The sequence below is a fragment of the Pleuronectes platessa genome, chromosome 17 (genome assembly GCF_947347685.1).
Source record: "Pleuronectes platessa chromosome 17, fPlePla1.1, whole genome shotgun sequence".
Taxonomy (NCBI): Eukaryota; Metazoa; Chordata; class Actinopteri; order Pleuronectiformes; family Pleuronectidae; genus Pleuronectes; species Pleuronectes platessa.
Window position 1 is genome coordinate 12,844,313 of NC_070642.1, and position 26,894 is coordinate 12,871,206.

At 41.7% G+C, this 26,894-nt stretch overlaps 1 protein-coding gene across 1 annotated transcript in view; it reads left to right on the forward strand.

The window, feature by feature from the left end:
- Window positions 1-26,894, forward strand: part of nbas (NBAS subunit of NRZ tethering complex) — a 149,830-nt gene that overhangs the window by 103,023 nt on the left and 19,913 nt on the right. Inside the window, exons 47-49 of the mRNA XM_053445252.1 lie at window positions 1,759-1,961; window positions 5,647-5,736; window positions 6,626-6,809. Coding sequence (XP_053301227.1) covers window positions 1,759-1,961; window positions 5,647-5,736; window positions 6,626-6,809 — 477 coding nt within the window. The remainder of the gene's footprint in view (window positions 1-1,758; window positions 1,962-5,646; window positions 5,737-6,625; window positions 6,810-26,894) is intronic.

A 26,894-nucleotide genomic window follows, 5' to 3' on the forward strand; every position in this document is an offset into this window, starting at 1 on the left:
GCACAATGGTACAACCATTGTCAAATTGTGTCATTATCCAGTATCGGCACAGAATAGTGGTAGGACTAACAGATCAGTACAGAAATTGACAGATATACATCCATCCATTTGTTCTGTTTGCCAATGATATGTGTGTTTTTTTTCACTTTATTGAAAGTAATTCATTAAACAGCAGACATGTACTATTTACATATAAACAAGAGCAAATAAGAACTTTGTGTAACAGTGAGACAATGAGAATATAAGACCGAAAGTAAATCAAAACAAACAAGACTGAAAAAAAGGAAATATATTTCTCACATTATTCCACCTAATTATTTTTCTACAGTCTTATAACCTTTTTCAAAAATGGGCTAATTTGGGGTTATCCTGTCCATAAAACATGTACAAGTTAAGAACTAAAACTATTATTGTTTACAATATGTTATTACATTCTTGCAGATATTTTCCGTATGCAGTAGTATGTGTAACGATAGACTTAATTCACGGTATAACAGATTGTGGTTCTACAAGACATAAAATTACCCTTTATCAAGTTATATTTTAGCTGGTTAAGGTTTTAGTAACACAAGAGCAGACATAGCTGCTCAAACGTCCTCATCCCCGCTTCTGTGACCGTACGTGAGGATGAGAGAAGACATTGACAAATACCGAGCTTTGTTTTTTTTGCAGCTCTGTAAAAGGAATCAACAAAAGCACTCTCCAAACACCAGTCACAAAATACGTTGGGATCATAGATCATTACTTCTTTCTAGATCTACAACTGTCAGATTAATTTCCAAGAGTCTGCCAACCTGAGACACCACAGTGATACATGATGCAGCAGCATCTGTCGCTGCTTTCCGTCATTCCCCTGGCGAACTGTGCATCTAGCATTTTGGAAACCTGTCACACCCCCGAGGTTTTCAATGCAGAATGTTTCCTCCATTGATACTTGCCCATTTACTGTGGTCTGTAGTGTCAACAAACATGTTATTGTGTTGCCTCTATGACATGCATCACCCCACAACCAGACTGCAGCTGTTATTAATATTAAAGATATAGATAGAGGTTTTAAATCGAATCCAAACGGACTCCATAATATCTATGTTAGTGAAAAAGGTGTGTGGAGGACAAAAAACACAGAAATAAAATAAATGTATGTAGACATGAATAAATAGATGTTCAAATGTATACATTAATTGATACAGGTAAACTGTAAATAAATAGATAAATGAATGTTGAAATGTATCACTATTAAATTATTCTTTTAATAGAATAGAATACTTTTATTGTCATGCCACAGTGCACAATAAAACAGCAGCAAACCTTAAGGTGCAGAGTATAAATGTACAAAACACAAACCAAAACAAAAGATTGCAGTTCTCTTATTGCTGTGGGCTAAAAGCTGTTTTACATTCTGTTTGTTTGTGATGTTATTGACCTGAAGCGTCTGCCAGAGGGCAGCTGGTGAAAACATGAGGAATTATTATTAATGCTATTTAAAAAATGTCAAGTTTCCTTTTCCTCCTAAATAGTGACACACGCACACAACCGAGCACTGCAACCTTTCTCTCGGAAGAGAGCAAAACAATCAAAAGAGGGAACAGGACGGTGCTGCCGTCTGAGTCAATGAAACCGTCATTAACTAAACTTTATTCAATACACTTCCACCACCACTTCTTTTCTCTGCCTTTTACTTTCTTTCCTCTGTTCATTTCTTTAATATCTTTAATCACCTCTTTACAAAATGTTGTGTGTTTTGCTCCTCGTTTCCAGGAACAGCTCCAGAGCTACAGTCGACTTTACGATTTGTCTCGGTCCGAGAGGTCAAAAGTACACGAGCTGGCAGTCACCATGGCAACTGATGGACAGCCCCTGGAGTGCATTGGGAAGCTTCTGTGCGTCGCTGTCGGGCCTCTAGACCTGTCCGTCAAAACTGTGCTTCATGATGGTGTGGCGAGAGTGGTGGCTGCGCTCAGGTAATTATCTCTCTCTGTTTTCTTATTTCTTCATCACACACACAATAAAAGTCAGAGGTGGTATCATCAAGTCCCAATAAAAATGTGCAGTACTCTTCCGCACTGATTATATTTCAAATGCAATTTCCTCAAGAACATTTCTAAATACTGATCTTGTACATGCTCAATGTCACAGAAAAGCTTGGCTGCAACATAGAGATGGAAAATGCCATGGTTTCACTTTCTGGGAGGTGTCATGTCGCTCATCTTTATAGAGACTATATGGGCTTCACACTCTGTGGGCCCTGGCTGTGGATCTGGTGTTAGGAGGCAATTAGTTTAGCTTAGCATTTAACACTGGAACCTGACTCTGTCCACGGGGAAGCATCTGACACCTCTAAAGCCCAGTAATCCACACAAAAATTGGACTGTTTCCAAAAACTCAATGAGTTTACGCATCAGTCAAGAAGAAAGTCAACTTGACTCACTGCAGTGTTCTTTAACTGGCTCAAAGTGTCTCAGGGTGTCAACCTGTGAAAAAAACAGGTCTTAAAACTGGTTGTGATGGACGTGGAGACAGGTGATGGGAGTGGAGGGCAGCACGATGCAGGGCAGCCTCACTCGTTTCTGTTGACTGCTCTAATACTCTGAGCTCCGGTGTCTGTGCTGTCAACAGCCCGGCAGCAGAGACACTCTGCCGTCTGCCAGAATTTCATATCCCAGCTTTGAGCAAGATGCCGACTTATAAAAAAAAAACTGGATGCTTTTACACCCCTGACAATCAGTTAAAACATGAAATCATGTGTTTCTAGGTAAAATATGATACTGGTGTACAGCAGTATGGTATAGGGCCACACTACATATGTAGGATTGTAAATGATTTAATTTTCCTATTTGTAGATATTGTGTAATGAAGAAAGAAAACACATGAGTAAGTATTTATACGAGAGAAACAAAAAGATGGCCCAACAAACCTTGGGCGATCAATTTATAAACTGAAGATGGATCCATACAACTCTTGGTCCAGGAGTCAGAAAGCTTTAAATTCTGAACACGCCTCTGCAACGAGTGTTTAGTTTTGTGGATATCGTGGTTGTTTTCACAGGCTTTTAAATCATTGATGATATCATGCAGTGCTTGGCTTTCTATAAGCCACGAGTTGTTAGGAGATAATTTTTATTAATAACGGAATTGAAAAACGAACACTGATGGGGGTTAAGGTGCAATATACTACCACGGATACTGCCCACAGGTGCAAACATAACAAAGGTTGGTCCATTTAAATCCCCTTTTTACTCATTTTATCCTCTTTCACATTCATTGTGCCTTGTCGAAGAACTTAGCATCTGTGTGAAGCTCTTCCATACCTTCCTGCTCGGGGAGTGTTCATGAAACATTCTTTTTTTAAACAACTCATGTAAATAGAGGTATCTATATTCAACTCAAAATCAGCCACAGCGATGTATATTCTAAAATATTTAAAGGCCACCTGAGCTCACCAACTACTTCCTAATCTTAAAATATACTGTACTGTGCCAGTGTGGGGTCCACTTTCGCTCGGCATGTTGGTGGGAAAAACACTGTCAAAACAAGTGCCTGAAATGTTGAATAGAATATACAGTAGTTGACTGTTGGAGTCGCGCTCACAGCTTTTTATTGGTGTCTTCCTGCTCCCTCCCTTCAAAAAGAGCAGAAAGAAGATTCACCCCTGACACGTTTGCAGAGCTGTGCGGTTTTAGGGGACATGGGAAAATGTTCTCAGTCAAAAAACATGATATTTTGATTGTTGATTGTTTTTTTTTATAGCATACACTGAAAAAAAAAAAAACCTGAAATGGAAAGCTCATGTTCATAGGAAACATTTGTGCTAATAGTGACGAACCAATAAGCAAGGTTTTGCTGAAAGTGCCACATATCATCGGGACATCTGATTGGCTTGATAAATGAGCGGAATCGCCTTGATTATATTTCTGCCTCATTTCCTGCTGCTCTAAGGCGGCTCAATGGTGCACGGTGCAGATACTGTAGATGGCCCACACACACACAAACACACACACACTCACAATCTTCCACTTTCTCCGATTCATTATCTTCTTATAATTAATGCAGCCTGATACAGCTGTTCCCTTGCAGATCTCTCTTGGCGCCCACACACACACACACACACACACACACACACACACACACACACACACACACACACACACACACACACACACACACACAGGCTCGTGTATTCACTGTAGTTCTATCCCTTGGAACATGTCACTCAGTGTTTTTTGCATATGAATATCCCTTTATGCATTCAGGTATGACTGTGTAACACGCACGTGTGTGTGTGTGTATGTGCGTGTCTGTCTGTTGTTGCGGGGCTTTCTCGAAGCCTTGTGTTTGGCAGGCAGGAATGAGCTGCACTTGTTTCGCCTCTATCTCGTAGCGTTCAGTCTGCTGCAGCAGGAAAACCTGAGCCTCACACTAATGGCCGTCTTTTGTACCTGTCATAACTATTCTGTGTTTATCGGTCTTTGAAGAGAAAATGCAAATGGTAAAGTTCAATGAGGAAAATGCTGTGTCATCTTTCTATTTGTATGGTTTGTGCATATACGAAACATGTATATGTGTGTGCATGTGTGTATTTATATATGTCTGAATGAAGCTGCATGGGCACGTGTTCAGGTTTGCAACCCCAGCAGCAAAGTGGACTTTAGTCAAGGGAAATCAGCCCCCCCCCCCCCCCCCCCCCCCCCCCTTCTGTCGTGAAAAATGGCCCTACTCTTGCAACATATAGTACACACAGACACACAAACACACACACGCTCAAACAAACACACTGCAGCAGCTCCCATAGTCACACCAGTAAATGCATTAATGACATTGCAGACATATCACACTTTATTTCTTTTAGCTCATTAAACTTGTCTCATTTTCCAAGACCTCCTTTATCAACATTAAATTATAACCTTTTCTGGTCATTTTCATCAACCTGCTCACACAGCCTGTGAGCTTGTAATGGAGACAGGTATAAATGTGTTTCTTATTTATGTGCTTTGTATTTCAATGACTTCAATAATATTAACTTCACAGAGATACATATTTTTTTTAATGTGTTTTTTTTCCCAAGTATGGGTTTCGTAGTTAAGAAAAATGTCATATTCATGTCTACGTCTTTCATTTAGCTTTTTTCTCTTTCTCTCTCATTAATTACTATGTAGCCTATGCTTTATTAAAAAGGCCTCTCTTACTAAATATATATATATATATATATATATAGCTGAAGAAAGATCCAACTAAGATTAGGTTAGACAGGAGCTAATGTTTAGATATGAGTGTCCAATAGAATAGTTGCACATATAATCAAGCCATATAAGTCTTTGTGATTATTATGGACAGTTCAGATGTGATGGATGGAGACTAAGACATGAATTAGTGCACTTGGTTTATTGCAAATGTTAGAGTTGAGATTCATCAAGTCTGGATAATAAATTCCTCTCCTTTAGACATCATCTGCCTCATGTAACTTAATTCCTCCAGCTCACTAGATTTCCACCACACTGCCAAACACGATTTTCAAACTAACTCCCTGAGAAAGAGGCTTTTCTCGTTATTTGTCTTCTCCTAAGTTCCCTCGACATTGTGGTTATTTGAAAATCGAATCGTAATTAGCATATTATATAAGATGATTGTATTGGTGCCGTTTGTTTTTCAGTGGAGATCCAGATGCCCTGACAAATTACTCACAGCCCCTCAGGGTCCTGGAAGCCATGGTAACCACTGTGCACAACAATGTCCAGAGTGGGTAGGTATCTACACACACACACACACACACACACACACACACACTGGCATACAAACTGCGAACACACTCAGTGTACTGGAAGAAACTTACTCCTAGTGACATTTATTGCTTCCCTTAAACTCAATCTAACCCCAACCCAAGCACGTGTGCATGGAATGAGTATTAGTGTTTAAGTCGTGCATAAATCACACCTCCCACTTTTCAGCTCTAATCACATGCCAGTATAATGTCTGTTTGTTAGCTGAGTCAACAAACGGCACCTGCCAACCTGTTTGTTTTTTGGAGATGACACAGCACCTGTTCCTGTTCTTTGAGACCATTGGCCAAACAAATCAAACTACAACAATGGAACTGTGACATACCCTCTAATTGTCTGCCTTTACTGTAGTTAAGCACAAAGCGATGGCATCAAAGCTTTTTTTTCTTGATGTGTGGATCAGGGTTGGAGCTTTTTAAGTCCAGAAAACGTCAGAAAACCAATGGGGAAATAAAGCCCATTGCAGTTTTCTGAAGCTCAAGGTAACATTGTTTTGTTATCTAGTCCAATAAACAACCAGAAGTGTCACAAATCACAAAACACAAAGAGAAGCAGCGAATCATCATATTTGTGAAGCTGGACTCTGGAATTGTGAAGCTGGATTTTTTATTGTAGTTGGTTTTGATTGAGTTTCGGTTGGAGTTTGAAATTTGAAATTCTTTGACACAATTATTGCATTTTCAAAGGTTTAGAAATAGTGTTTTTGAGAAACACCCCTTTTTAGAATGACCCCTTCGCCTTGCCTCTCTATCGCTGTCTCCCTCTCCCCCTCACCTCACATGTCCCTCTCCCCCTCACCTCACATGTCCCTCTCCCCCTCACATCTCATGTCCCTCTCACCCTCTCCCTCAGCGACAGCACGGTGACTTCAGACGACCTCCTGGCTTGGCTGCGTCCGTTCTGCGGGGACTCCTCGCTCCCCGTGCGGCCTCGGATTGATGTGCTCCAGATCCTGGAGAGCAACTTCAGCCTGCGAGACAGCGATGTCCGTCTTCTCCTGCTCTACAGGACACAGGCTGTCCTCAAAGACAGAGAGGTAACGTGCACATGCACATGCAGTTATGTGTCATCAGGCCCCCACTTGAGAAACAACTTGTATCCCATGCTCTCTCAAACACCGGTACTTGATCTGAAGGAGGCTCTAGATGTCTGGAATATTTTCTCTTCTCTCTCTTTTCTCGTAACATCAAATGTCAGCTCAGACATTTTGAGAGGGTGCTACATACAGTGCCTTGCATAAGTATTCACCCCCTTTGGACTTTTCTACATTTTGTCATGGTATAACCACAGATTAAAATTTATTTCATCGTGAGTTTATGTAATGGACCAACACAAAATAGTGCATCATTTGGAAGTGGGGGGAAATATTACATGGATTTCACAATTATTTACAAATAAAAATCTGAAAAGTGTTGAGTGCATATGTATTCACCCCCTTTACTGTGAAACCCCTAACAAAGATCTGGTGCGACCAATTGCATTCACAAGTCACATTTGCAAGTCACCTAATTAGTAAATAGGGTCCACCTGTCTGCAATTTAATCTCAGTATAAATACACCTGTTCTGTGACGGACTCAGAGTTTGTTGGAGATCATTACTGAACAAACAGCATCATGAAGACCAAGGAGCTCACCAAACAGGTCAGGGATAAAGTTGTGGAGAAATATGAAGCAGGGTTAGGTTTTACAAAAATATCCAGAGCTTTGAACATCTCTCTGAGCACCATAAAATCCATCATAAGAAAATGGAAAGAATATGGCACAACCGCAAACCTACCAAGAGGAGGCCGTCCACCTAAACTGAAGAGTCGGACAAGGAGAAAATTAATCAGAGAAGCAACCAGGAGGCCCATGGTTACTCTGGAGGAGTTGCAGAGATCCACAGCTGAGGTGGGAGAATCTGTCCACAGGACAACTATTAGTCGTCTACTCCACAAATCTGGCCTTTATGGAGAGTGGCAAGAAGAAAGCCATTGTTGAAAGGGATCCATAAAAAATCCCGTTTGGAGTTTGCCAGAAGCCATGTGGGAGACACAGCAAACATGTGGAAGAAGGTGCTCTGGTCAGATGAGACCAAAATTGAACTTTTTGGCCTCAATGCAAAACGCTATGTGTGGCGAAAACCCAACACTGCCTATCACCCTGAGCACACCATCCCAACAGTGAAACATGGTGGTGGTAGCATCATGCTGTGGGGATGCTTCTCTTCAGCAGGTACAGGGAAACTGGTCAGAATAGAGGGAAAGATGGATGGAGCCAAATACAGGGAAATCCTTGAAGAAAATCTGATGCAGTCTGCAAAAGACTTGAGACTGGGGCGGAGGTTCATCTTCCAGCAGGACAATGACCCTAAACATACAGCCAGAGCTACAAAGGAATGGTTTGGATTAAAGAATGTTAATGTCTTAAAATGGCCCAGTCAAAGCCCAGACCTCAAACCAATAGAGAATCTATGGCTTGAAGATTGCGGTTCACAGACGGTCTCCATCCAATCTGACTGAGCTTCATCTTTTTTTGCCAAGAAGAATGGACAAACCTTTCCATCTCTAGATGTGCAAAGCTGGTAGAGACATACCCCAAAAGACTTGCAGCTGTAATTGCAGCGAAAGGGGGTTCTACCAAGTATTGACACAGGGGGGTGAATACTTATGCACCCAACAGATGTCAACTTTTTTGTTCTCATTATTGTTTGTGTCACAATAAAATTTATTTTGCACCTCCAAAGTACTATGCATGTTTTGTTGATCAAACGGGAAAAAGTTTATTTAAGTCTATTTGAATTCTAGTTAGTAACAGTACATAATGGGAAAAAGTCCAAGGGGGGTGAATACTTATGCAAGGCACTGTAGGTGTTTCTCACATAATGACATCCTATCTGTGGCAGCAGCTGCCAGCTCACATACTCAGGTTGGTGAGGGTTGATTATTCTGATTGGCCAATGACCATGAACGCAGCATGCTTGAATGCACAACCTGACAGTTGAACAGATAGGGCTGGTGTTGCTCAGAACTGCCTTCCCCCGGCAGGAAATAGCAGCTAAAGCGTAAACTACCAGATATATATACAGGTTCTGCCTGTTTACTGAAGACAATAACAACTTCATGTACTTTTTGACAGTCCACTGATCCAGTGGGATTTTTCCCGGTGGTCCCGATGGCCTGTCTGACTATGATAGACAGGTCGGATGTCAATGTGAGACAACTACGCACAGGTCTATCATGAAGCATTGCTGAAGAACACATTAGAAATCCATTATGGTTTTAGGAGGAGAAAACAGCAGATGCCAAGAGGGTGGTTAAATTACTCACTCACCGAAAGAAGAAACAAGCGAATGTTGACATATACACTCCCATTATGCAACAATATGGACTTTGGGCTATCAGAAAGGTTGTTGTTCTCCTGAAGGGATAAGTACGATATGCGTTAATATCATTTTAAAATAGCTTGACTGCAAATTTGAACTGAGAGTTGAGATCATGATTGGGATTTGTTTGTTTTGCCCCATTTATGCAGCACTCCCTTTAAATCTTCATTAAAAGTAACTATTATCTTCTTATAAAATTAATCACCCGTGCCTTTTCATGTATTTATTCGTCTACGTTTTGAAAGACGCAAACAAATGTGCCATTTTGGAAAGTCTAGGGCTGGATTCTCTCATTGGATTAGTTGATTAACTGGTCCAACCAAATTCTCATTTGCTGGACACTGGCAGATGTTACATTAATAAGGAGAAAAGCACAACATCTTTAGAATTCCAGGATTAATCCATTTTGTCAGGTAGTGGAGGAGATGGTCTACCTGGAAAATGACCCTTGAAAGTAAAAATGTTCCCCAACACTGATGGCTCAATTTCCGTTAAAGATTTTACTTGATTGATTATATGTAGAAAAATATAAAGTAGGCATCTAAAATACTAATTATCTATAAATGTATGTGTTATATTGAAAAAGACTAGTGATGAGATAAATCTCCAGTTAAACCTGCATAATACTTTATACCATATACCAATAAACCATAATAGTGAAAGGAAAACAGATTAATATTGCATTTGTGTTCTGTATTATATGATTTTATTGCCCAAAAAGATTTGTATAGAATAAAAAAGCAACATAATAAAAGATTCAGCTGTTAAGAAGGTTATTCCAAACTTAGAGTGTCTTGGCAAAGAAGATCCGGCCTCTTTATGTCGTCCTAATGGAGATAAATGTATTTGCTCATTTGTTTGTTTTTGCACAACACATACCATCACATATAATATTATAAAGATTCCTTTATAATCTTCAAGGAGTGTGTACTGTAGGCCAAGCACAGTGTCGAGCACACAGTATGTCTGCATGTGTGTGCACAGTATTTGTGTGTGTGGCTCTGCCTGCTCTGTCCTCCCTCCCTGGTGTACCTTACCATCGAGTGGCTAGTCATTAAGTTTCCTGAGTGACTAATTAATGGCCCGAGCTGGTTAATTAATGTGTAAATGTATGCGCACAGCCGTGAGCCATTGTCAGTGCAGGTAGACAGGTGTGTGGGCTTGGACTCTTTAACTAATTGGGTGCACTCCCGACATTTGGCAGGATCTGACGAAACGCACGCACACACTCACACACACTCACACACAAGGGGCAGGCGAACACATGCGCTCTTAAGGGAGCGCACACCCAGGGGATCAGTTAATTAATCTTGTAAAAGAAGTCTTGGTGTAAGAGCAGGACTTGTTTCAGATGAAGTGCAACTTTCTCTCGTCTCTCCCTAAGGCGACCAAGAGGCCTTTACGTGTGTGAACAGGGTTTTTGTTGCAAAGTGTCTCAATTAAGTTTGATTAATTCATTTTTTTTTGTTTAAAAGATTTTCCATATCCACATCTGTAGTGACACACAAATCCAAAGCCATGCACAAACACATTTACATTTGCCCACTCAATTATTTATTACATTTTGCCTCCTAATTGGACCGACACTTCATCGTTTCCACTGGCTGTCGCCCGGCTGATCGCTGTGGTGCAGAAGTCATGTTTGCTAGGCTGGTGCCTCCCATAGGCAGCATGTTGGTGCCCCAAAGCCATGCAAGAGACTGAGTAGTGCCCCTCTGTGACCACATCATGTCGGCTTATACCCAGAAAGAGGGCAGGAGGAAGAGGAGGAGGTATTGTTCCCCTTCTGTCCCACTGGTCCCTCAGCTAATCAGCACAGCTCCCTTCTAACGGTGTCCCACAGGCTATCCGAGAGACACACTCACTAACTCACATTTACACAAAACCACTGTATCCATCTTTCCGCTGCACACTCAGCCCTCCGGTTCCGTGCACACACACGCGCGCGCATGCACACAGACTGTCTGCTGCGATTTCCATGACAACGGTGCTGTCAATCCATGGGGTGTGAGTGAAACGGATGTCGGTAGTGTGTTTAAACCGGAGTTTCTCTCATCTTTGCGTTTCCGCTGCCGTCTGCTTGCTGTTCTGACAAAAGTCATCTGATTAGCGCTGTTCATACTGATGCTGACACACACACACACTCAGCTGTGCACACATTCCCAGCATTTAGATGCATACATACATACCTGGACATAATTACTGAGTGCATGTTTTAATTAAGGAAACAGACGTAACTGCATTATGAGGTTTAAGAAAATGTGTTTGATCCTTATCCGTCCTTTTCTCTTTCTGTACATCTTCTGATGTGCAAAGTGCTTAACTCCATCTTTCCACTTCTCTCTATCCTCAATATGAACAGCACTGAAAGGCCATTGATGAAAAGATGAAAGCTTGGCTTACTTCACAGAGCTCCCCGATTTATTATTTTATTTATTTTTTAAATTGAAACTCAAAGAAAGAAAACTAGCACTTCAAAAGTTTGGTGGAAAGAGTAATTTCAGGAATGAACACGAGACAAAAAATGTAGTTCATTGATCAACGGAGAGAATATTAGACGTGATGACACAACACAGGCTTTTTGTTGATCATGTAATTTTTCAGGATCAGAATCGCTGTCATTTGTCCCTACAAATCGGCTTGCTTAATTGTCACTGATGAATCGCAGACATTTTGCTGGACTTGCATTATATTCCATATTATTTATCTTCTCTTGATATCAGGCAAAAGATTGACGATTTACCTAAAATACAACACAGGGATTGAAAGTAATTAGGTTGAGCCTCTGTAGAAGCACTCCATTAATACAGCCAAGCTTTTTCAGGGAATTATAGTAAAAGCCCAGATACAAATAATAAAAGCATGGCTGTCGTGCTGTGATTGTGCTGATAGAGTTGTATCTGAATTCATCTGCTCTGCCGATGTGGCCTGACATGACCGCTGTCCCTCTGGCAGGGGGAGCAGCGTAGAAGGATAATTATGATATCTTTTCCAATATAAAGGGATTTGTTTTGTTTGTGATATGACTTGACCTCCTCTAAGCTTGCAACGCACTTTGCTTGGGCTCGCCCGCTATGTCTCTAGTTGGTACAAAATACTGGCTTCCTTTAGTTTGAATAGATTTAAAAATGTTATCACGCACTTCTGAGGCCTCAAACGGCCACGCTCTTGGATCCCTCTCTGATTCATTGACCTGGTGTGTGCCCTCTCTGCCACTGAGATCTTCGGAGCCCTGCTGGTTACTTTCCTGTCACAGCTGGTGATAAAGGGTGGCCGGAAATTCGCTGTAAGGCCCCCACAACACTATGGAATTCTCTACAAGACTTTAGCCTATTTAAAATATCTCCTTACCTTCTTTTGTTGTTTTTCTCTCATTGTTTTTACTTCCTTTGTCCTTTATTTCTTTTCACGAAGAACACTGGAAAGTTGTTAAGAAACAAACTGACTGTGCCGTATGTGTAAAGGTTCCCCGCTGAACCAGAGAAGAGGAGATCATGGACGCTTAGATCAGATCAGTTTCCTAGTCTGACTGATTTCCATTGGCTGTGGTTGTAAATAAAACGTTCAACGAGCCAACGAGAGAGAACGCGTATGAGTGTGAATCAGTTAGTAAAACATGATATCATCTGTCTTTTTACTAATCAGAAGGAAGTTTTGAGATCTCTTGTTCTCACTGTGGATCGATTGTTAATAAATTTAAGGTCATACTCAACTCACTTTTGTGCCTCCGCTCAAAAACCTATAAAGAAATGGTTCAACATTTTTGGAAATACCAATATGTGCTTTCATGCCAAGAGTTAGATGATAAGATTGATATCACACATGTCTCTACATTCAATTTAGTTTTGCTTATCTTAGCTTAGCTTAGCATAGCTTAGCACATAATTGGAAGCACGAGGACATTTCTTACCTTGCTCTGTCCAGTCGTACAAATTTCACAAACAAACACCTTCTATAACTAATTCATTGACGTGATACATCTGATTTGTTTACCCGGTTTTCTATGTTAATCAATCATCATCAATTAGAGCCACATTAGGTGTTCCCTGTTGTTATTCTAAGATAAACTAAGATGTCTGCAGAAGCTTCAAATTAACCAAACAAACACTAGAGTGGTAACTGTATTCTCCTCTTACTCTCAACAAGGAATCATAATGATATCATTCAAAATGGCAGACTGTGTCTTTAACGTTGAACTAAATGAACTTTAGCTGCTTTTATATCTTTGTCGGAGAGATTGCAGCTCATTCAGTGTGCACTGGATGTTAATAATCCGCTGAATTTGTATTTGTTGTCTGTTCTGGCTTGCTGCTGTTTTCTGATGAGCTGCCAGCATGCTCTCTGATCTCCGACCACAGGGGCCTGCAGCCTGAAATAAAGTCAAGCCACCTTATTTAGAATAAAGAACAGTTTCTCTTCCATCCACCAGCCCACATAGGGCAAGAACAGAACTAATTCCACGCCAGATTTGTATTCTGGGCACACTGTTTGTGGTTTTCACAACTGATTTACCTCAAAGATTATTGGCACTAAAGCTTTCTCTTTGTTTCCCTCGCTCCTGATAACCAGGTTGTGTGTGTTTCAGGTTGCTTTTGAATTCCTACAGATCTGATTCACTCGCTGTGTAATCCTCCATCCTTGCCTCATTGGCCCTTTGACACTATGTGAAGAAATCCTCAGATCCTCATAACTTCTCAGGATTTGAAACTTCTCTTCACATTGACAGTCTAAGCCTCCTCTTCCTCAATACATGCCTGGATCTGCATGTTTCTGTCTGAAATAAAAACTGTGAATAAAGATGGACGACCTGTGTCCACTTCCTCGCATTATCCAGAAACAAAGCCAAAATATCACAGATACAGATGCTGCCAAGTTGCACATTTGTCTGCTGGGTCAGTAGTGATCGGGGGTGAAGCAAGGTGCCGCAGATACATGAGTCAATCACAGCTGTCAATCATTCTCCCTGTTTGTATCAGCAAACAGGGAGTAAATAACTAACTAACAAGAATGACAAACACAAACAACATTATTGTGAATTAGTTTTGTCCAATTTGGCTTCACTTTCCGGTAGCTGTCATGTCATCCGTCTTGGAATAGTCTAATGAAAGCTCCCAAAAGTGCCGCCACAGCACCTTTATTGCCCCCTGGTGGCTGGCGGTGATAGAGGTTGCATACCTCGCCTCCTCCATGTTAGAGGGTGGAACATGGAGCAAACAAAAAAATCAAAGGACCCATTAAATGTATTTTTCTCAAAGATGGTTTCTGAGATGTGTTCACGTTTTTTTCAATTTGGTTAGAAACATAATGATTGACAGATGAGACTGACCCACGATTGGTCAAGCCTGTGTTATCGGCGCGACCTCGATTTCGCAGCTTCGCTTCACAATCTCCCCCGTGCAGCCTCTGGGACTGAGTCTGAACAACGTCACCGGCGCAAGATAGCAGCACCCATGTCTGAGATATTTTAGCTTCAGTTTTGCACAGCGGGAGGAAGTGCTGATGTTTATTCACAGCCCGTAGTCCATACATCCTCATCCATATACAGTCATACAGTCTCATTTTTGTTTTATACACCCGCCCAGACGAACGCATGCCTTCCAGCTTGGCAGCCTGTGTGAGGAGCAGATGAATGCTATAGTGATGGATGCTGTTCAGCTCAGCGGTGTCCAGACTGGGTCAGGCCGGGCCATGTCAGTGGAAAGGCCACTGCATGATTCACAGTCGCTGCCTCACGCACACACACACACACACACACACACACACACACACACCAAACACGACAAACACACACCCAGTGAATCAGAAGGAAACACGCAGAGGGAATATCAGAGAGAGATAAAGATGGATCAGAGACATACAGCGGGAGAAAGATTCAGAGACGACGATCCCTCAGCATCCCAACACACACTAGATGCCTAAAAGAGGACGCATTAATGAGCCCAATTGAAATGCTGACATTTAGGTGTTGTTGGCTGAGGGGAGGGGGGTTGACGTTTGATACCGGAGGAGAGGAACAAAGGGTTTGAGAGGTGAAGCCAGGGATGGATTTTGTGACTTCATTTTGGCCGATTAGTCATAACAGCAGGGCGTCCAAATGTCACCACTGTCAAGATTGGACGGTCTGTTTTGTCGCTGTGTATGTCTGCACGTGTATATTGTGAGTTTGGCCTTTATGTCACTTATGACAACATACTTAGCGTTTCTTTCTTTTTTACTCATTTCACAGACAGTGAGGTGGCATCTGAAAGGAAATATGTGTTTAGGTTGTGGGTATAGCTACTTATACTGCGTGGCGGTGTCCATACATGTGGGCCAGTGGGATGCCCTCTTTGCCATGGCCTTGATTTTTTTACTGCGTGAAGATGGTAATTACTTTGTTTAATCCCATGACAGTGCCGGCATTATTGCCCCCAACCACACTAGCCCACACGGTAAAGGGAGGTGAGCACGGTCACTGCGTCAAGGTCTTCACGCCCGTGTGCACTCTGAATGTTGCCGAGCATAGGCCAAGGTTGCACGGGGGGAGAACCACCTGCACGCGCACGAGAAGTCATCATCCAGGCTCATCAGTGCTGATCGCTGACTCATGCTACAAGCCCCTTTCCCCCTGTCAATGTCACAGATCATTTGCCGCGGTGTTTTCTGTTTCGCCGCCGGGCTGTTTGGCCTTGCAGCACCCCATCTATCTAATATGGATGAACTGAGCTGAGCAGAGCAGACCACGCTGTGCACTATGGTTGCATTCTGTGAGCTTCTCCTTCTGCATCTCCAGGCCCCGGCATGTTAACCCCGACCAAGCCTGCTTTGTCTTGTGGCAAGTCTTCATTTGTCTTGTTTTTCATTTCATCTCTTCCTCAGCTGTTTTTATTTCTCCAACACTTTAATGATGATTAAGTCAAATTAGATCTTCAATTTGTAGATATTAACTTTAAACAAAAACATTCCATTTGTTTATATTTATGTGTGCTGCCCTTTTTTCTGATTAAAGGTGATACTTGTTTCTCACGGACGCATTTCTATGCAAAATCAAAGAACTTCCACACAGTATTCATTTCGAGACCGCTATCAGATTTTCTATTAAGAACGCCTACTCAGCCTTTTCTCACGCTTCTCAGTGACCATAAGCTGATTTGTTTTGCATCGCTGCCACAATATCAACACTCACCAACACATAATGACTGATGCTTTTCTGACAGAAGTGATAATTTGCATATAGCAGGGAGAGGTGAGATCAGACCACAAATGTTCACTGGAGACAAATTCCGAATTCATTTTAGGAGCAGCCGTGGCTCAGAAGGGAGAGGGGATCATCCAGTAACCAGAAGGTCGTAGTTCAATCTTCCTCATTCTGCATGCCCAGGTATCCTTGGGCAGGATACTGAGCCTCAAATTGCCCCTACCGGCTTCACCGGCAGTGAATGAGTGATGTATGATTGAGAAGGAATGTGTGTGTGACGGTGTGTGTGTCTATTTCAAAATGTCTCCTCCACTTAGCGCCTCTTTCCTAATTCCTGTCTCCACCTTTGTTTTTTTTCTGCAAAAAGATAGGACAGTGATTTATGCACCAATTACATTCCAGCGTTTCTGGACACTAGGGCGAAGCTGCATTCACAGAAGCAGACCTCTCTCAAAGAAATATGGTGTATGCATTGGCAGCCCACATGGTTATTGTAAATAGTTCAAGGGATTAATATTTCCAGTTTTAAGTTTTCATCAGTGGAATGTGTCTTTGCAAGCTTTTATTTTCCACGCATCCCTCCCTGCCTGCGTGTATCTCCGCTCCTGCCACACTGCCGCATCACCTACTGCACCAGCTGTATATTTAAATATTAAGGCTGCCGTTTGAAGTATGCAAAACCATAGTGGCGTGATAAGCCGCAGCCGTGACACATATCCAAGAGAGACGGGAAGAAAACAAGCCGAGTCGCACAGATGGATGCTGCACTTTTCTGTAGTAACTGCAGTATTTGTTTGATATGACAGAATTATAAACAGAAACACAAGTGGGAGTGTTGTTGCTTGACAGAACAATGTGTTGTCATTAGGCCCCTGTGGTGCACACACACACACACACACACACACACACACACACACATAAACATTCTCACATCACATATTTTCCAAATGACAAAGTTGAAAAGGAGTTGAAAACTAGAGGAGAACTTCAGGAGGAGCCACACGAGGGATTGTAGAGAAAAAAAAGAAATGACAGAGCTTTTCCAGAGGTGCAGGCCAGGTGGGGAGAAGGAGCTGCACGGAGAAGCAGAGGAAGATTTGTCTGATGAAAGTGAATGAGGCTGCACTGGAGGGGAGAGGGTTATACAAGGAGAGTGAGAGCGAGCAGAGTCTCTTTCCAAGTAGATAAATAATAAATGGGATGGGGTTCAGGAATCTTATGGCCACACTCTAATGCAACAGGTCAGGGGTCACAGCCGTGATGGTCGAGCCCCCAGCAATAATTCCACTTGTTTTGTCAGCTTTCATCTCTCCCCGCTCTACTCCTGTGCGAGAAAACCCCAATTTACTCTCCATTTTTTAACTCGGTGCCAGACATGAAGAGAGCAACACTTCATCCACTCGGCGGGATCAGTGATGATTCTGCAAAAAAAAAATGAAAAAAAAAGAAACCCGCCAGAGAGTAGACAGTGCGATAGAATAAACAAGACAAGATGGGATGTGGAGGGTGAGACGGACGAGAGGAAGAATAAGGAGAAAAGAACCTGAGGACAGTTGAAGCAATGGGAGTGGGCAGCTCGGAGGAGGAGGAGGAGGAGGAGGGAGAAAGGTGATAAAATGGGAGATGGATGAAGTTCTTTGTTTCTCTCTAGGTCCAAGTACAGCTTTCGTCTTAACTGAGAGGATTTAGCCTGATGTGAGCCTCCGTGATTAAACATCCTCTCCCCACTTGATCTGAGTTCATGTTTGAACAGGAAGTTCAGGCCACTAAAACCACTATTTCGCCATCCAAGTAAAACGGAGGAGAAATCGGGTCGGCCCAGATTTTCAGGTAGAGTGAGGGGGTACCGAGCCTTTCTTCTCCAGGACTTCCCGCAATGACATTTTACTCGGGGCGGTGGCGAAAAACGTTTGCAGCAAGTTTAAGTCACTTCTTTCTAAGTAGAACCAATGAAGCAGGCTTTTGAAATGGCGAATGCGAAACTATTGGAGTACGAGTGCAGAATAGACAGGTCGTCATTTTCTCCTCCAGACTCATTTCTTCTCCTTTTATTTTATATCCCTCCAAATCGTTATTACTGATATAGCAGGTTGTTGCACCACGGCAGTCTCTATCCTGTTTGCTTTTCATTTGCGGCTCCTTCCTCATCAGACCACGCCGGAGAGGTGACTTGAGGTGGTGGGTCGTTCCCTGCTGGAGCGATAATCTCAATAATATCCTGTAGTGTTTAATGCGCCATTGTTTCCTTATCTTGTAGTGTGTGCATGCTTGAGTTGAGAGAGAAGAATATACTGCAAAGATTCTCCTCTAGTGCGTGATGCCACCTGATTTCAAACCAGCTCAGGATTTAAAAACTCACTTCTGCCGAGCCTCAGTTAGAGTCTTATCTGAAATGTGTAGACATGTGATTTTTTTATGAGGCAGCGCAAACGCAGCACTTTATTTAGTGTCGTCCTTTCTACTTGGCCTTCCTCACACCTCCCTCATCAGCTCCTTCACGCATGCATGATTAAGGAGAGGTCAGAGTGTTGGTGAAAAATTGTTTTAAAAATTAAAATATACAGTAAGGGGTGCTCCCTGCATGTGCTTAAAATGCATGTGTGACATCACGTGAAAGCAGGTTTGTGTCAGGGTGGTTTCAACGTACAAGCTCGTTCTCTCCTCCTAACCTCCATCCACCCTCTCTGTCGTGCCACTCCCCTGCTTTGTTGTATTTGTCTTCTGAGTCCCCTCCGTCTCTTATCTTCTTATGCACAAACTCTGCTTCCTCTCTTGAGGCCTGTAGCGTTATGTATACTCAGGTGTCATGTCATACAACGTGGATCTACCCAAGAGTGCAAAGAGAGCGCGAGAAACGGCACAACAAATAGGGGGGGAGGTTACAGGAGCTGCATCTGTTTGCCTTTACACTCATCTTGTCATATCACACTCTGCATGCACAGAGTGTGTGTGTGTGTGTGTGTGTTGTGTGTTGTGTGTGTGTGTGTGTGTGTGTGTGTGTGTGTGTGTGTGTGTGTGTGTGTGTGTGTGTGTGTGTGTGTGTGTGTGTGTGTGTGTGTGTGTGTGTGTGTGTGTGTGTGTGTGTGTGTTTGTTTGTTCTCCACAGCCGTGTGTGTCTTTATCTCTGCGCTTATGTTTCCCCCCCTGCATGTTTTATGTGTTTCACTTTCAAGTTGTAATAAACTCCCTCACCCCTCAACAAGCCCCGAGGCTCTGCCCTTTCGGTGTTTCTTCTCGCTGCTCTCATTTTGTCTGAAACCTGCACTCTCTTATCATCGCCCGCTCACAGCATCGCTCATTCTCTCCGCCGCTCTCCCCCGGCCTCCCTCTCCCCCGTGTGAAGTGTGCGACCTCTGCAACTTTATTCCGCCCGTCGCTGGGGACTTTAGCCGGAGCAGGGTCGATGAATATTGATGAGCTCGTTCAGCACCCGCTCGGTAAAGGCCAGACACGGAGCTCTCCGTATCCCACAGCTCCAGCGGCATTCCCAGTTTGATAAACTGACATGCCCACCCGCATCCTGTGTTCTCCCCCTCATCCTCCCCCTCTCCCCTCCCTCCCTCCCTCTCAGGTCAAGGACTGAGGTAATTGCTAAGTCACAGAGAAGATTATTAGGCAGATTTGTTGATGGGAGCCAAAGTTCACTTGTGTTTGCCTAACAGCTCATAGAAATTCAGGGAGAAATGCCAGATCTTTGACTCCTCTCTCAAAGGCTAATAATCACATTACCTTGATGGGTGCAGTGTTGGCTGTCATGCAGATACGTATAGAGGGTCTCTCAAGATAAAACGATAAACTCTCAGTAAATTCTGACCAAATAAATTAACAATTCAATTAATTAGAAAATCTTACATTTCAATTATTGGATTCTTTGTCATTGTGTCACCAGTTAACTATTACACTCAACAGGCTTATTGGTTTAATAAATCACTTACTACTTAAACCTGGTCAAAATTACATAAAAGGAACACACAGCTATATATATATATATATATGTATATATATATAAAAAGAAATCCCGCCAAGCAATATAGTTCTTCAGCATTATAGAGCATGATTGTTGCCTAGCAACACACAGATGCAGCTGCACAAACATCTTTGGAGGCATATGTAAACATTGGGGTCATTATCAGCATTTATCTTGACAATGCAAATAATTGTGAACTTATGGAAGTAATGTTCAATTATGTTAGTATTCGTCTGGTTTGAATGTAAATGCAGCTAAATCTACACATTTTTTATTATAAAGTAAATGGCAGTTGTGCAGATCTAAGAACGGTAACTGCCATCTCAGATTTTGACTATGTATTTTTGTGACATTAAGTCAAGGAGCAGTTTGAATGTAAATATATTACCTGCTCATTTCATATAAATAACATGTGTGTAAGTGTGTTGTGTTGTTCTGTAAAATCGTTTTGGGATTCCACTGAAATGAATGAACTAAACTAAACAAGTAGAATGCACCAAGCACAACTCAGATACTTTTACTTCTTATGTGGTGTGACATGTAAATAGGAAGAAGTATATTTTCTTTCAACATCTAACCACAAAGCTACTAGAATTTAGCATTTTGCTCGTGTGAACTTTATTTTCCCCTTTTCCCTTCTATAAAGATTATCCAGAGGCAAAGTGCAGTATCTGCATATTTCAGGAATAATGTGAGGCCATATTTTTGGGTTGAAGTCTTAAAAGAGATGAAATGAAAACATTAAATCCTTCCTATCTACATAGCTTTAGAGCCTTAAAAAAAGAAAAAAAATTCCCAGCTTCACTGCCTCTGCAGGGACCGCTTCCCTGCAGGTGGGAGGAGGATTGGGTCCAGTATCCATGTTCATAACCGGTCTCTGTGTGTCCAAATGTGAAAAAATGATTTCTATGGCAGGGCCGACAGTCAGAACATTTTAACATCAAGTCATATGCAACTAGTCATGACAGTCGTGATTGTAAAATCTCCGTAAAACAATTATTTGAACAAGGAGCTGGATGATGGCACTTTTAATTTAGATGACGAAGTTGACTCGGGAGCGATTTTGCATGTCAGGATATTTAACAAAATCTGAGCCATCTTCCATTTATCCTGTCGATCTGACAGGAAGGTGGAATGGACGGGGTCCGCCATCCCGATTGGCAGCGGTAATAAGATGTGACGAGTGAGTGGGGGGAGAGCTGTCCGTGATAGTAGCGCTGATCATTAACCTGTCTACCACAGTGTCAGGTACCCAGGTGATGATGTGTTTACCACATTCTTTAACGAGTCGGCCACAGGGTCGGCTCCTGTCAGCGGTGAAGACGTGTTCCCTGGGTCTGCAGGTGTGTGGCGTCATGTTGCAACTTCTGTGTAAATGGGACTTTTGTTGAGTTAATTCCAAGTTGTTCTGACCAAATGAGTGTGTGTTTGTGCGTGTGCATGAAAGTCACGTGTGCCCAATGTTTCTTCTGAACAAAGTGGTCATGTGTGTCTTTTTCCATTACTTGGATGTTTCATATCCGATCTTGGGATCTTCTTAAGTAATCAATACTCGAGGTTTGATTGAAAATTTACATAGGGTTTTTTAAATGTAGCTCTGAGGCAGTTAAATTGTGTTTTAAACGTTTTTTCTTTGCATGTAGGAGATACACTATTATGCAGTTGTATGAAGTGATGCCAATTGTCTGTGTTTTTTCACCCGCCAGCGGTGAGGCTCCATACATTACAATATTAAATTACAATTTCATTGTCTTTCCAAGTTGCCTTAATACGTATGGCACCTCGGTTTCATCAAGTCATTTTGTCCCATGTAAGAAATCTCAAAAACACGCCCACTTGCTCGCTGGGAATTCCACAAAAATTTCTGTGCTGTATTCTCATGTTGGCTCACGCTGACATTTTACAAATATCCTTTACTCTAGTACATGTCTGGAAGCAGCTCATCATTTCACAGTTAGATAATTGGCCAGCACTTATGCATTAGCAGTCCTCTATGTTCTGTACATGATTATGGTAGATGGTACGTACCGGTATGCACATGTATTCACTGGATTGCCCACTAGCCAGCCTGTATTCTAGTCGTGCAATTCACTTGCAGTTCCAGCCACAGTGTGTTGTGTTTGGGCCGAGGCTGAGCTCTGACTCTGTGTACTCCTTTTGTCAAATGAACCTCTAATTAGAGCTATTGATGTCAAAAAAGTTCAAGTGGCAATTCTAAAAGTTTAGACAAAGAACGACTGAGTGCTTGACCGGCAGAGCTGATTGTTATGTCTCGTAAGTGCAGCGTTGGTCCTCAGACGTCCCCCTGCTGATTGTGAGTGATTGAGCTGTTTGTCTTCAACGCCTCCAGACTCGAAACAACTCGGGTCCTTTTTGTTTTTAATTCAGTGTGTTAGTTTAATTAATTAACAGCAAAGCATATGTACGATCTGTAAGCTCGGCTGATCAATCACTTTAATCTTCTGAGGTGGCGCTGATAGATTCTGACTGCAATCAATTTAGTCTCCAGATGACAATATAAACAACTCCCTCAAGTATTCAAGATATATATACTCAAACGTTTGCTGCTCGAATTACTCGCTGTCGGTTTCACTGAGGGTTTGTTGGCAGGGAACCATTTCAGTTACTTACAAATATTTGCAGAGACAGCGAGTTATTGGAGTTGGGCCAGATCTAGTATAAACAACAACTGCGACAAACCATTTACTCACCAAAGCACTTTTTCACTGTGTCAGTCAAAGGTAAGTTTCAGTTATGGACACTGCTCCTTTAAGATCCTTTAATGCCCCTTCACAGCCTTTCAGAAAAATACTATTCTGAGGTCTCTTTGTTTAATGATTGAACAAACATATGACTAACCTCATCACATGCGCATTTGGTCGAAGCAACTTATATCTGGTCAACAACGTGTGAGTTAAATCTTGCTGAAAATGTTTCAAGGAATCTCTCCAAGTAGAGATTAATGATTATCCACGAATGCTAAATATGAATGTGTGAAATTGTCCGATTTGATGCAATAATTTCAAGCCATTCAGATTTAATAAATAATTCAAAAGAGTTCTTTCCTTCCAAACATCAGATTATTTCTGTGTGGAAAATCCCTAGGTACTCACAAACGTTAACTGATTATGTGTTATTGTTATGATACATGATAACAAGGAAGAAAACTGACTTTTGTTACGAGTCAGCCCTTGATATGTGAGGTTCATTTTAGATTGACGTTAAATAAAAAAAAACTTAAACACATCATGTCTTCTTTTTAGTGTCTTTAAAAAATTGACCTCTGCGCTTAATTTGTTTTGAATCTCAAATCATGTTTTCTTAACCAGCGCCGGAGGAGGCTTCTCATTACAAGTGGGATGGAATTATTTACACAGGCCACTAATTTACACATTGTGACTGACACTATAATTTTCTCGTTTAATATCTTGAGTGAATGATGCTATGAAGCCCCAGGGCACAGAACTACTTGTGCTTGGACAAAAATAACCAAGGGCAGGTTATACTTTTGTTTCTGTGTTTTGTATGTATCAGCCTTTAACTCTGCTATAATAGATCAAACTATATATACAGTATGTTTAAAATAAAATTGAAAACTCTTGCTGTCATTTACATTTCAAAAAGCATGTGTAGTATATTACAAGCCATTTAACCTTCCTGTGAGGCTTGTTTGACTGCAGTACACAATAACTTAGTTATGGCAAAGCAACAAAAGACAGATAATCAACCAGCCAGTTGCAGTTATGGAGCTTTTTTTAAACCCTAACCCACTAAAACTAAGACTCTAACATAGTTTAATTCACAGAGCATTCCCCAGTGCTCAGTACAGAGAGGCTTTTCAGCACCATGGACAGCGTCCATTTAAAGACAAGCCACAGTGCTTTATGAGTTCTGAGAAATCAGGAAATAAAACCAGTCGTATGTTGACAAAATGGAGAAAAAGCCAGTAAGTACGTCAGTAATTACTCAGTGCAGCTCTGTGAGGGCTTGACCTTCAACATTTATGTCTTGCAGGTAGGCGCTGACAATGAATGGAATCCCAAAAGAAATTGCTGAAAAGCATGTGTTTTTTTTATACAGGAGATAAGAGACACTAATGTTTTTTGCTTTTTCCCAGCCCCCTGTTTACCTTTAATTCCTCCAAGTGCTTTTTGGCTGTTTTCTGGGCTGAAGTTTGAGTCAAAACTGACGTGACATTAATCAAAGTGACAAATTTAGCAAAAGGCTCATTACATGGCAGCTTGAAGCTTTCTATGCATGTTGGCACCATGTCCCTTTCAATAAAAATGGTAATTTTTTAATTGCTAATTTTTTTGGGGTTGCAGAATTGAAAACGCACAGCATCCTCCATTATTGTAGGGTCTTATAGCGTTTCACGGAATGCTGTGTATTTTTGTTTTACTCCAGCAATACTCGTTTTAAAACTTTTCTTTATTTTAATTTGATAAATAGAGAGAAACAGTTCCTGCCCTGACATCGAGCTGTTTTGAATTTGTCTCCTATGAATTTAATTATGAACAATCAAAAACAATATAAGTCAAAGTAAATAAATGTCAGAAATGTCACTAGCCCCCCGTGGATCATAAATATGCATACGTTACCACCGAGCTGTTGTTGACAAACATGTTTATTGTCTATAAATAATAATACCTCAAAGTTTGGTCTTCAAATCACTGGATATCCACATTCAATGTTTACTCTGTTAGAAGATTTATTTCATAGCAGGGCATCTGCTGTGTGTGTGTGTGTGTGTGTGTGTGTGTGTGTGTGTGTGTGTGTGTGTGTGTGTGTGTGTGTGTGTGTGTGTGTGTGTGTGTGTGTGTGTGTGTGTGTGTGTGTGTGTGTGTGTGTGTGTGTGTGTGTGTCAAAAATTATCTACAGGGTTTTACCTTTAAGTGTCACCTGTGCTTTGAAAGCAGTTCATATTGAGAAGACCTCAGTCGAGCACTTTGATGTGAGAATATTTATTTAGTGAGGGAGTTTATTCCTTTAGGAAAGACGGCGACATGGAGGAAATTATTTCACAGGAGTTTATTGAAGCTCTGTTTCGTTGGCGGTCGGCTGATTGCTTTTGATTGTGCACGCACACCGTCCTGTTTGTACGGTCCTTATCGTGTGTGTGTGTTTGTATGTTCCCCATTGTGTTTGTGTGTCCCTCTGAAATAAGTAAAACATGTCTCATGCCAGTAACTCCCAGGAGGAAAAGATGACTCCACTTTCATCTGTCTAGACGTCACTCCCAGTCTGGCTCACACACATCCGTAGGTACAAAGATATAAGTACAGGAACAGACAGACACACACAGACACACACACACACACACACACAGTTTTTCTTTATGGAAGGAAAAAACCTCATATGGTCTAGGTCCTGTCTACTGCAGCCTTTATACCTATATACGTCTCCATTTCTATCCTTTGGTGAAGTGTGTGTGCGTGCGTGTGTTTTCACCCACGTGCCTTGTGACAATTTCTGCTCGCCTATTTATTTGCCCGGAAGCAGCTCCTATCTCTCTCTCTTTCACACGTGTACCCACACACTCTCTTGTGCACTCCCTCTCTTTCTCCCCCTCTGTTTTATTATCATATGCTGATAGCAGAGTGAGACCGCATTGCAGGTTTTAATCAGTCTTCGCTGATACGCTGTCACACTACACAAGCTTTTTCGGGCAAACTACAACACACGGTAATTGCTGTTCAACTTACAGAGATGTGATTGTGTCTCTACACGGCTTCATAAAACTTTGGCTGTCATGATATTTTTAGTAAGTCTTAATCAGTGGTAGAGTAAAACTTGTGTGTGTTGGTGCATTTGTGCGTTTGTGCATATATGTTTCTACAAAGATAAGGTCAGTGTCGACACCGTAAAACTGCTTCAACTTTGTGGGGAAATACTGTATCGTGGATGTGATATTATTTTCAACCATTTTCTACCAGAAGAAGCCCTCCGAATTCTTTAACCGTGGTCCATCACTCCCACTTGAACCCTGTGCATACAACTTAGTATTGATAGGAGATGCAATGCTTGAGGGGCCTGCTGGCTCTAGTTATGTAGTAAGCAGTTAAAGGACATTTGCTATTTTGAGAAGAGGGTCAGAAAACGATTCACTTAACAGAAAAAAAGTCCAATATTTGAAGTAAGGGCCATAAAATACAGAATCCCTGTGTACAAATACATGAATCATTAGCGTCATTAGCGGATCTATTTGATGAAAAGGGAAAAAAAGAGTTGAGAGTGGATAAAGATGTACAATACATTCTATTTATATATTTCATTCAGGAGATTCACAGAGAGACCGGTCTAATTGTCATGTTGTCGGCTGACAGTCTCGTCCCTCCTTCCCTCTTCCCCTCCCTCCTCTTCCTGCCCTCCTGTTCTTTGTACAACACCACAGAGGATTTGTTGATTTTAATCACTAGGCATAATTAATTACCATCCTTCCTTGTTAAGAAAATAAAAGCCTCACAACCACATAGTAATTGGCAGCAATATCATCAGTGGTCTAATTTCCCTGAGTTTGGACGACTGTGTGTGCTTCTGCCTCTGTGTGTGTGCGTGTTCGAGAGGATCGGTATTCTGGAATGTATTTGTATGTGAGACGAGTGTGTCTGTC